The 12,302-nt window shown below is 50.5% G+C and overlaps 1 protein-coding gene and 1 long non-coding RNA gene across 2 annotated transcripts; one reads left to right on the top strand and one right to left on the bottom strand.

Annotated features, from left to right (window-relative positions):
* Positions 1–1,612: 1,612 nt before the first annotated feature.
* Positions 1,613–9,948, bottom strand: LOC308179274. The gene is made up of 2 exons (XR_013940314.1): positions 7,587–9,948; positions 1,613–6,003 (listed from the first exon to the last, which is right to left on the bottom strand). It is a non-coding gene; the product is annotated as an uncharacterized lncRNA (long non-coding RNA).
* Positions 9,949–10,086: 138 nt separating this feature from the next.
* POP5 (POP5 homolog, ribonuclease P/MRP subunit) lies at positions 10,087–12,062 on the top strand. Its single transcript, XM_080559179.1, has 5 exons — positions 10,087–10,238; positions 10,305–10,447; positions 10,963–11,112; positions 11,530–11,613; positions 11,791–12,062. Exons 1-5 carry the CDS (start codon positions 10,219–10,221, stop codon positions 11,892–11,894), a joined length of 501 nt encoding a protein of 166 aa, XP_080415305.1. The 5' UTR covers positions 10,087–10,218; the 3' UTR covers positions 11,895–12,062.
* The last annotated feature ends 240 nt before the right edge of the window (positions 12,063–12,302 follow it).

A 12,302-nucleotide genomic window follows, 5' to 3' on the forward strand; every position in this document is an offset into this window, starting at 1 on the left:
GAGGTCACCATATGCGTAGGATAAATATTCTCCTGCTGCAAACTTCCACCAGTCAGTCACCATCATCTGCTCTGCGGGATAAAAATGTCTCAGATACTGCGCACTCAAACATCGTTAGTGCCCAGCTCATTTACAGTGCTCACTGCAGTCCGGCAGGATCAGCCATGAAGTATAAGGTGATTTCTTGTTCAGCCCATCGCCCTTTTCTTATTTTCTTTTTTTTACCTACTATTGAACCTTCACCTTCTCCCCTTCCCCAATGTTAAAAGTAAAACAAAATCTGAGGAGACAACAATAGTCATGAGAATTGCAAAAGACCCAATCTTACTCTACTCTTAGGGGATTTGTTGGTCGCTCTGCAGAACTTTGACCAGATCTGCTCCAATACTGCTTTTATACTGTCTTCCACTCATTTTGTCACAAAGCGTCAAAAAGACATTGCAGACCCACATCTCAACCCAGTGCCAGCAACAGAAAGTCACTCTGACCCGAGGGGAAGAAAAGGAGTGGCTGAAGAAGACCAAGGAGACGAAGAGAGGAGCACAGGGAGGAAAAAAGGCCAAGCAATAGCTGAAAACAAAAATCCCTTTCTTTTTGCTCTGCGTAACTTCTTTCTCACACTCAGGTTCCCCCTGCCCCTTCCCAGGTAGTGGGATAAAGTGGCCTGGACTGCTGGGGTGTAGCTACAGCTTTGCATTGCAAATGAGTCCAAAAATGACTTTTCAATTTCTAAAGCTGTGGAAAGGAAGGGGCAGGAGGTAAGAGCATCCCTGAGGAAGCAAGGCTTCTCCGGCAGAGCTGCTGCAGCAGCAAAGCTATTAATAAATGTTTGCAATCTTTTAATCGTTCTGCTAAATTGCCATCATGTTCTTGCAAACCCCATAGTGTGTCAGTGCAGCTGCCTCCTCCCGCCTGCCTCCCCGTGTTCGTGCATGTGAGTGAGGGGGAACATCAGGAACATGCTCATATCCGAGGGCTGCTGCAGCATTAGAGGGAAAATGATTTTGACAAGTGACTTTTAAAATCTTCCCTATTCCAGAGTAAGCGGCCCTATTAGTTACATCTATTACCCACACCTTCACTTGGTTTCCCTTCGCGGCAAATCCTGCCTCCTCAACCCAGACATTGAACTTTTCTGCGTGGAAACATCACGTCTGATCTGCCGTGGCTTGGGACCCGCTACCTGGGAGGCCACGTCTCTTGCCATGCCATTGCCCTGTGGTTGCAGCCAGCAGTCACTGCCTTAAGCAAAGAGACTCCCAGCAACACAACATTTTTGTCCGCTTTACCCAACCCACCAACGAGCTGAAAAGCATCAGGATACAACACAAACATACACTGCTTTTCAGGCTCTTACTGCAGGGTCAGTTGATCAGAATATAAGTGGACTAGAAAGCTCTGATCCTATTTATGGCAATAGATAACATTTCAGGATGAAAAGGATTAATACTTTTAAATAAATTGTCTGTTTTCCTCTTCATGGGGCTGAAGTGTACCCATTAGTGTCCAAACTAGCATATAACAGACAAAGAAACCTTCCAACATCATGGTGGAGATCAGCTTAATCCTTTGTCTGTTTCCTCCCCCGGCTCAAACTCTCATCTTTGTCCTAATTATAATAGCATTTGAAATTATCATGGTTTAAAAAAAGACGCCAGCTTATATAATATTCTTATTGCTTATTAATGATTCCAGGAGGGAGAGCCTTGCATTGTGGGAGTTATGCAAAGCAAGGCTGAGCCATACCTTGCCGGGCCCCACCGACTGCTGGTTTGGAAGCCCGATGCACGAGGATTACCGTGTAATAACAGATGTAAAGGCTTTTAGGGAATGACAGGCCCGCCGCACGCACTTGAACGAGGAGACATGACAGGCGTCACATTTCGCAGCGATTAGCCTTGGGCACTTTTCAGAGGCAGAAGACTCGAGGCGAAGTGACTTTAACCGCTCTGCAAGTGTGATAATCCCCAAGACGGCGCAGCCTGAAGAGTTTGATTGCTGTTTGGAATGGGAGCTTATGAATAATAATAAAGAAAACATCAGACTGGATATTGGTGACACAGTTACACAGCTCTGACAGCCAGAAAGACAGTCTGCTTGGATATGAAGTCCTTAAGTCCATTACTTAATCTAAAATTACTTGTATCCTGTCCTCCGAATATCATCTCCTGTATAAAGCCGTGATGTGTGAAAGGCTTCCTGAAGAACGGAGCTGGAGATTTAGTATGTGCCTCACATGGAATGTTTGCTGTGTTTGTCACTATGGTATCCTGCTGTCGGAGAATATAGGGTAGAGTAGGAGGGAATGTGAATGGGAGCAGGAGCTCCGGATCCATGTTATAAACTCCTGCAATTTTATTGAAAAACGAGCTTCAACAGAAGGTGACACCATCAGTCGCTGCTACTCACAGACTAGCAAAAGACTAATTAGATTTCTTGCCCCCACGCTTACAGAGAAACACCTGCAGCCAGCAAGTCCCCAAACTAAAAAAAGCTCAGTATGTATAATTTAAGTAAATTAATTAAATTATGTTAAAATGCTTTCGTTAACATCTGGGATCTGAGTCAGATGCCGATAACCTTACAATGCAGATTATATAATAGAAAGTGTAGCTGCAATTCTACGCAATAGGTCTGTACATGCATATAGATAGGGAGCAATGCATACCAAAATGCTGAGAGCTGCAATTGGAAGCATGCTCTAGAGGAATCTACCAAGCACTTGAAATCATCCCCTCATGGGTTTGGTTTGTTTATTTAAATCCTACATCTTCAGAAACACTTCACGATTACTACTTAACTGTCCCTCTGATTGCCATGTACAAAGCTGAGGGAGTTTTAGTCTGGCCATGCAGCTAGGGTGGGGAAAGAGATGGAGCAGGGACGAGTTAAAGAATCGAAAGTGAAGACCGTTCACAAGATGTAGAGAATTTCTCCCACAGGCGCATTTAGCTATAAATAGTGAGGCCATGCGGAGAGTGGTGGACATGCAGAAGTTTTGCTGGGCATACCACGTCCTCTGCTAGCCTTGCTACTCCACCAGCAGCGCCCACCCTGTCACTTACCCTGGGAAGTCCCCAGGTGCCCCTTAGGGTGCCAGGGAAGAGGAGCCAGGCGGTGCAAAACCACTGGCTCCTGTGACACTGCAGGATGCAAATTTTGCTGCCTCTACACACCCTGCGTGGGGACACACACATTTAACTGGCTGTGGCTTAGTTTCGTGACCTGTAAGCACATACCGGTTTTAAGCTACGCAGCCCACGACACCACTCCTTGAAGCATCCCACGTTCTGCCCCCACAATCTTGAACTTTGCTGGCTGGCAGAGCGCTGCCTGGCTCGGCTCTGAGACACCGGCAGCCCTGGCTGCTGACATACAGCAGGCACATGCTGAAATGGGGGGAAAAGTGAGCTCCCTCAGGAAAGATGGAAAATGAAACCAGATGCCACCAATGCTGAGAGAAAGAAGAAACTAGATCTGATCCTTTAGATGACTTGATGGAAGCTGCTCATGTTCAGAGGCGGTAGGACCAAATTCAGCTCTAATTAAGTCGCTACTGTTACAGCAGGATAAACATGATCTTTTAAGCATCACAGGTATGAAACAGGGACAGAAAAGGTCGCGTAACAACAACTGCTTGGGTTCCAGCACGTGCACTGTGGAATTTTACTGAGGTGGCCTGAGGGACGTGCCCTCGGTCAGTTGTCCCCAGCTCATCTCACTGCATCAGGCGCTCCAAGAAGGCTGCTACGTGCACCACCAGGAGCTTGGGACCAACCAGCAGCAGGCAGAAGTCATCTCAAGAGCCAGCTCAAACTCCCGTGCCCTCAGGGCAGCTGGTGGAATCAGCCTAGCAAATGCAGCAAGGTATTTTTTTAGTTTGTTTCTGTCTTCACAGTGTGCATAGTTAGGAAAAGCGACAAATATTTACAGCCTCTAACTCAGGTGCAAACTCATCTTTTAAAAATAAGATAAGATAAAAACAAAAAGCCCCAGCAAGCCTCCCAAAATAGGTCAGATGCTTCTGGTGCTTTTTGTCTTCTGCAGTCTAGAGCAGCCGTGGCCTCCAGAGACCTGTTTGCACTCACTGGTCTCTGCGAGCAGCCCCACTCAGCACAGCAGAAATAAAAGAGTCGCTGCTGATTCTCCCCCACCCAAAGCTGCACTCGTGCGCTGCGCCTCGCTCTGCTTCCGAGGGGCTTCCGCTGGCTGTGCCGGGCAGTGGGATGCTGCAGCTAAACGTGGATGGCGGCTAGAACAGACGGGTGGGGAGGGCGCTGTCAGGCTGGGTCAGGCAAAGAACTCAGATCCGTGCGCCCCAAGCAGTCAGTGACTGGCACGCTCTTTGCTCCGAGCTGACACCAGTCCACGCCGAGACCCTGAAGCTCCCCAGCCCTGCCCCTCTGAGCAGCTCCCCGCAGCTCCTCTCCTCCATCACACGCTGCTGCTGCCTTGCTGGAGCCACGCAGCGGCCATGGGTTATGCAAGGCTGCTCCAGGAGGCCTGTCCTCACGCTCAGCACCGCTGCTGCTGAGCGATGGGCGTGCAGGGAAGTGTTTTCCTTCGTCTCCCTCATTACGGAGACAAGTGCTCTGCGGCTGACATCTCTGCTCCTATGCTGCTCGAGGCTGCTGGAGCTGAACATAAAGCCACGCAGAGAAAAGGGTTGTTCAGTACACGGCGACAGAAGCAGATGCATCTCACTGCAAAAAAGGGCCACGGCTTGACCTGCACAGAGGAAATGAGGGGAAAGAAAAAGCAGAGCGCAAAGACCTGTTCTGTCCTTGGAAAAATCGTAATTCTTCTTTCTCACCTTAACTCTAATATCTGAACATGGTCTCCACTTTTGGCAGGCACCTCTGCCTTCTTGCTGCCCCACAGATGAAGCGCTGCTTCCTAAAGAGGTGTAGGCTTTTGTTTGCTTTTCTCCTAAAGCTTCCTTCCCAGACAGGTAAGCTGAGGGGCGTTTGTTCCTGGAAGCTTCCCGAGGAAAAGTCTCGCAGCATCAACAATGACAACCTGCCTCGCAGATTGCATCTTCCGCTGAAGCACCATTCAGTGCGGAACAAGACAACGCGCCCTGCCTCGCTTGCATGCTCCAAGACCTGTTATAGCTGAAAACACTGCTCTCAAGCGCAGGCTGAGAAAACCCTCTGAGGCCATTCGTAGGCTTAGAGCAGCCTTTGCTATAACTTCTGGGATGGCATACTCCTCCCTACAGGTGGCAAGAAGCTCAAATCCCGCTAATGCTATTGGGCTCTCTGTGAAGGAGCAATTTCTCAATTACTCCTAATTAAGAGCAATTACCCTTTATCTTCAGAGACCAGAACAAAGAATAATTAATCCATCTTAACATCCCCGCTAAGGAGGCATTAAGTATGGGTTGGGTTTTTTTCCACACCGCAGATCACACAGCAACTTAGGTGGCTCACTCGGCGCTCCCTAATGCAGAAAGGGAAGGGAGAAGAGAATCCCAAACTATCGGAACAAATATTCTAGGTTTCGCCTTAACGAGTTCGGAAGCAGCTGTTTGCTTCTTGCAGCAACCTGCTGCACACGAGGAGCGTGCTGCCTACAGATTTCACAGATAGAAGCAGTTTTACTCTGTTTGATAATCAACAACATTCAAGTAAGCTTTTTACTGATTTTTAATATCTGCCAGCAAAGTATTTGCAATTATTCCCATTGCAGAGCTTGAGAAAACGAAGCTCAGAAGTTTAGGGCCAGCTTCTCAGCACACGCGGTCACTATTAACCTGAACAGAATATTCCTGCTCTTGGCTATTCAAAAAAAAAAAAAGTGAATTTAATAGTTTGACCTTCCTAAAGGAAGTAGTCTAAGATCACGCTGCAAGCTGCTGAAATATGCAGAAATAGAATTTGCTTCAAACCGCAAACTCGTGGCTTTGCAAGACCAGGGTACCCAGGCCCCAGCAATTCGGAGCTGCCCTCAGCTCTGCCCTGAGCACGAGGAAGCACAGGGGAAAGTGCTCTCAGGACAGTTCTGGAAGAAGAAAAAAGAAAAAAAAGAATCACAATAACACATCCTACTTCAGCTAAGGAAGGTTCTAATGCTTAACACATAAGAAACTCTATAGTTAGTGATTATGTGTTAAGATAATAAAAAAGGATAGATTTTATTCTAAAGTATATTGATCTGAGGGCTCCTGAGCTAAAAAAGGGGGGCGTAGAGAGGTGCAGAAAATGAGGGAGTGGGAAGGAAGGGACCAAAGGGAGAGGGAGGGCGTCCCCTGCGTTAACTGAAAGCATCTGCGTGAAAGGCTCCAGGCCAACGTGCTTGGAGACCGCACTCTTCTGTCTCGGTGACCTTGTGGAGACAAACTGAACAAAAAGCTTCGGGCGACATCGGACAGAGAATTTAAGAAGCAGTTTTAATTTTAGCCAGATTGTTGTGGATGTGCAGCTGCGGGGTTATCTGGGGACGCAGTGTGCACCCAGTGCAACAAACCATAGCTGTCACTCTGGTGCCACACCTGATGGCAAATTTAGTTCAGTGCTTCCAGGGGGAAGCAAAATCATGGCTTGGGCTATTCGAGGAAGATCAAATTGTGCTATCACGAGGATGGAGAAGCAACGCAGCCTAATTTTACCCCAGAATGTAATTACTTGGCTGAATCATGCGCAAGCAACATACAGGACTGATGCTCCAACACAATATGCTCTAATATGCTGGTTCCCTCTACTCACACGATGCCCTTGCTCCAAATCTCCAGTCTGACAGCTACTTACTCTGAACAATTTGCGTAATCCCTTTGTACCTCAGTTTATTCATTTACAAAATGCAAACCTCCTGCCTAAAAAGAGTGCAAAGATTCAGTAACCGATCTCTGTTTTCACTGAACACATTTGCTGGCAATTTTAATTATAGAAAATACTTAGAAATTCTAAGAGCTGGCTGCATACAACAGAAGGTGTGCATTAATCACCATGTTTATTGCAGCTTATTAGCACAATTAATTGTACACAATACAAATGTGATCTAACCCATAATCTGGAGATTACGAATGCTGTGTAAATCCAAGATGAAGGCGTAGATCTTCAAGTAAAATGTCAAGTCATGAATGAAAATGGTAATAACAACCAGGCCTGTTTGGGAACAACCCCTCCACGTGCATACTACCGCACATGACAGAGGTGAGCTTGGAAAATGACCTCAGCATCCCTCCTGTACCCCCCAGCATCCAGCCTAAAAGCATAAGGATTTGTTTGAGCACCTTCCTTGAGGCGTGGGCTGCTGGGCACCGAGCTGCAGGGACACGGCAGGCCGCACAGCCCAGCACTCAAAGGCCAGCCCCGTGGGAGTGGACAGGCGCAGCGCCTCCGGAGCGGAGCCACCCCAGAGGCCAGAGCTCCATTCCCGCAGCAGATGTAACTGCACCCATTTTCCAGCCCCACTCCGCATCTCAGGCCAGCCAAGGAAGGGCTGGTGGGCTCAAAACCCACTCGACTATTTCTGACAGGTTTTTAGGGCATTTGGCTGCTCAGAGCAGCTCTCAGCCCCGGCGAGGCGTTTAGCTTCCTCACGCTACGCCAAGAGAGAATTAGGCTTCTGTTACCAAAACTCACCTTCCGAATATGCATCCGCTGCTCGAGGCCGGCTCTGCGACAGCCCATGAAGCTGCTGTGATCTGGGTACTGGGGGTTCAGCAGGGGATTTGCCTCAGCCCCTCCGGGTGGTCACTTATCTAAAGCAACGTTCGCTGGAGGGGCAGCTGGATACAGAACACCCCAACCAGCGGGCTCACACACCTGCTCTTGCTTGACACAGTGACTGTAACTGTTCCATTACTTAGTGTAAGGGTGTGTGGACAGAACGCACAGTCAGCCCAGAGTCTCTTTCTCAGCTGTTCATCTCTGCCCAGGGCCAGATTCAAGACAGGCAGCCTTAGAACAGCTACGGGGTACGGAGGGAAGGAAGTCTCACTGGTGAATCTTTGAGGCCTCTGAAGTAGCTGAGCAGTGAAGGCAACATACGACCCACACAGCTCCAAAACATACTTTGTCCTGCTCTTCACAACACATCAATACCAGCCATTTACAGCATTTACTCTATTATTCTTGAAATAAAATCAATATGCAGACCAAGGCCGGAGAAATTCAGCCCGGGAGTTTAGCAAATTCCCCACGTTGTCGGACAATCATTGATGAAACGATTATTCTTTATGCACTGATAAAGCATCTTCTATACAAAGCTCTCAAATTGCTTTATAAATTGTCTCTAATGCATATAGAGAGTGCAACGTTATTTCCCCCTGTCCTGGTACACTCTGTCCTTCATAGTTCCTATTTCATAAGCTGTTCCAAGGCCATATTGCCTCTCCAGGTCTGCAGGAGAGACATCCATCCTCCCTCTTGGCAGGTGTCTTGACCCACTCTTTAATTCAAATTGCATTTTCTGAATTTTTCTCTGTCAGATCTTTTCTTAGGAGACAGTTCTTTTCCACCTTGACTGTATAACTCACCGCCACTTGTGACAGTCTCTTGAATCACTGACACAAATCGATACAGCAAATCTTGCAGAGGATGGGGCGAGGAGGTAAGAAAACAAATGTGAAGGTGTTGCAACCTTTTAAGTCCTGTGCTGTCAGCTCAGCACACCGCAAAGCCTGACTGGAGTCACACAGCTGGTGCTACACGAGCGCTGACTGTACAGGGAGCCGTGGAGGCTCAGGGCTGCTCTGTGCATCATCCAAACCAACGACAGGGAACTAAAGGCAACGTCCTACATGAAACGAGGCAGGGCAGGGTTCTCTCACAACACTGCTCTCTCTTTGCGCTGTGTCTCTCCTAATCAGCTTTCTGGACCGAAAACCGAGGCTTTCGCTGTCCATAGCGCCGAGCCAGGAGCACGCACAGTGCACACGTCCTATTGGATTACAGGGCAGAGTGCACTCACATGGGCTGCCTGTCAGGGACCCAGCTGCACCTCTGCAAAAGGAGGGAAACGAGGGAGGGCACGATGAACCCCGTCAGAGGGCAGGAAGCGGAACGCCACCAGACCATGGAGGTAGCAGCCGTGCTGGGAGGCTCGCCCAGGGCCTCACTCCCCAGAGCAAACACGGCCACGTTCACAGGCTCATCTCTTTGGTATCACTCAAAAGTGTGAGAATAGCTTATCACCAAGGAGCTCGCTGCACTGACGAGTGGAACAGCTGATGGTTAGATCCCTGTCACGGATATTAAAGCACAAAGCAACATGGCAAAAATCCATCCAGCGCAGTCTCTCCCAAGAAAATGCTTCTACGCACATCAGCACCAGAAGCTGACAGATCTCCCAGTCCCTTTCTTCACAGTCTCACCAGAAAAGGTCTCTTTTTACACAGCCCGTACTGGACTTTGTGCTTCTTTCTCTTGAGGCAACTCGTACTCTGCAGTTCTCAGGAAAACATGACTGAAAGCGTGAGCACAGGCGAAGGAGAGAGATGACAGACAGAGATGCAGCGGGCATCCGTTTCAGAGGGCAGAAGTTTATCACCCAGGACAGGATTTCCACCGGCTTTATCACCGTGTTCTTTGTCTAGAATTAAGGCCCTTAGAGGAGATGTTTCCACTCTGAATTAGCAATGAGGCCGCGCTCGCAGCCCTGCCACGGCTCCTCGGTGCTCAGCAGGTGCAGGCAGCACGACACAGGGCGCACCCCAGCCTCACAGGTCTCCACAGCCAGAGCCTAAGGAGCTCAGTACCGTGAGGTGTTAACGCTGGAACTTATAAGAATATTAATGCTGGAGCTTGTATTAGTACTGGAGCTTAATTCTGTGAGGCAGCAAGGGACAGAAGCCCTCATAGGAGGGCTGGGCTCACGTTAATGAGGTAAAAAAGCACCAGCCCGGGGGACAGAAGGGACACAGCCCAGAGAGCTGAGCCTGCTTTATAAAAATTAGCTAATTAGCCCTCAGCAGGCTCAGCGGGCCGCCCCGCCCTGTGCCCCCCGCCGCCCCCTCACAGCCCCGGGCACCGCGCGCCTCGCGCGCCCCCGCGCGGGGGTTGCCGGGAAGGCGGCGGGGTCGCCCCGGGGGAGGGGGGGACGGCACACAACGCGCGTGCGCGCAGCCAGCACCTGGAGGAAAGGGCAGGGCCGCGTGGAGGCGTCAGGACGGGAAGTCCTTCCTCTATCCCCGCCTCCGCGCGGCGACGATTGGTTGCGGCGCGCGGAAGCGCTTCTCCCATTGGCTGGGCGCTTCGTCAGTCCGGCGGCGGCATGGTTCGCTTCAAGAACAGGTGAGCGGCGCGGTGCCGGGTTCGGGCCCGGCCGGGCCCCCGGTGACCCCCCCCCCCCCCCCGCAGGTACGTGCTGTGCGAGGTGGTGGCCGAGGAGCCGCGGGGCCGGCACTGCATCGAGGACCGCGCTGTGGCCACCGCCGTCAGGGACGCCATCGCGAGGGCCTACGGGGACTACGGGCTGGCCTGCTGCTCCGTGTCCTTCACAGGTGGCGGCGGGGCGGGAGGGACCCCCGGGAGGGAAGGGAAGGGAAGGGACGGGACCCCCCCGGGAAAAATGGACCCCCCCGGGAAGGGACAGGGACCCTCGGGAAGAAAGGGGGAGCCCCGGGAGGGAAGGGACCCCCTGGAAAGGAAGGGAAGGACCCCCCAGGAAGAAAGGGGAACCCCCCTGGGAAGGGGGACCCTCCCTGGGAAGGGGGACCCCCCCTGGGAAGAACCCCCCCCGGGAAAGAAAGGGATCCCCTCAGGAAGGCCCCCCAGGAAGAAGGGGCGACCCCCGGGAGGGAGGGGACCCCCTGGAGGGAAGGGGACCCCCGGCAAGAAAGACCCCCGGGAAAGGAAGGGACCCCGCTGGGAAGGGACCCCTCCCCAAGAAAAAAAAGGGGACCCCCGGGAGGGAGGAGCCCACCCCGGGAAGGAAGGGGACACCCCCCCCCCCGGGCAGGCCCCCCCAGAGGGGCCGGGGGTCGGTGCCGGCGCCGAGCGGTGCCGCGTCCCGCAGTGAAGTACCTGAACGCCTACACGGGCACCGTGCTGCTGCGCTGCCGCAAGGACTTCCACCGGCTGCTGTGCTCGGCGCTGCCGCTCGTCAGGCAGCTGGAGAGCCGCGGGCTGCGCTGCCCCTGCTTCCTCAGCACCCTGCACATCGGAGGTGAGCCCCGGAGCGCGGCGGGCGCTGTGCTTCGTCACAAGTGGCCCTAGATAAGGGGCAGCAGCCCCCTGTGTTCAGACCCTCGGTAATGCTGCAGGAGTCTTTGTTACAGCGAGCAACCAGAGCAGTACATACTGCGTTACGTTAATTTTAAAAAAAAATTTTTCAAAGTATAGCATCATCCCTGTCCTGAAAATTAACCGCTAGGGACAAAGAAGCGGCACTGCTTGTTAGAAATTATTGTTATCATCACATCATTGGAGAAGCACAGTCTAGACACGCTTCTTATCACTTGCATTAATAAAGCTGGTACCCAGGGTATTTATTGTGTGATACAAAGATCTTCATGCTTTATATGATAACGCTTGATTTCATGGTTTCAAAAACTGTTACATATCGTTCTTGTGACTCCTATAGGTACCATAAGGTCATGTCAGAAGTTTCTAATCCAGCATAACAGAAGACAGCTGCTGACGTTGTTGCAAAACTGTACAAATGAAGGTGAGTTCCTCCAGCCGCTTTCCTGAAGAGCAGCCTGAATTGCTGGAGCTCTTGTAGGATGCGCAGGGCTACTTCCAGCTCCTGGAACTGAGAAATGTGCCTTTCTTTACAAGTTGAGGACATCCAGCACGTGTGAAGAGATCGAGTAATGACCCTCTGTTGCCCTCTTTTTTGCAGAGGAAAGACAGCGCATCCGGCAGTCAGTGTTGAGCTGTTCCCTTACAGAAAGGCAATCTCAAAGTGGAGATGAGGAAGAGGAGGATGACACAGAGACAGACTGAATATTACTTGTTGCTATTCACCTCTATTCTGTACTGGTGTAATCAAGGTGATACCAATCATTTTCTGTAGTAAGTAAAGCAAGGGCTGGGAAGAGCACCTGTCCACATTTAGACTTCCTTTCCCCATTCCAGGTGTTCTTGAATAATAAAATGTTTTGTTTTCTTAAATTGTGTTATACTTAAGTGGGTTACTTGTCTGTTTTACTCCAGGAATCAAAACCTTGCACACTCCTAAAGACCACAGTAGCTCAACGTGATCTTCATGCTGAGGTAGAAACGAGCTTTAGGCAGGTGGCACAGACAAGGAATGAAGTTTTTCTCCTTCAATACAGAGAGAGCATTAACATCTTTTAGTTTTGGACCTTATCTTCAAGTGCACCTGTTATTTGTAGGGATATCCATTGTTTT

Source organism: Anser brachyrhynchus (assembly GCF_964034855.1).
Source record: "Anser brachyrhynchus genome assembly, chromosome: 17".
Classification (NCBI taxonomy): Eukaryota; Metazoa; Chordata; class Aves; order Anseriformes; family Anatidae; genus Anser; species Anser brachyrhynchus.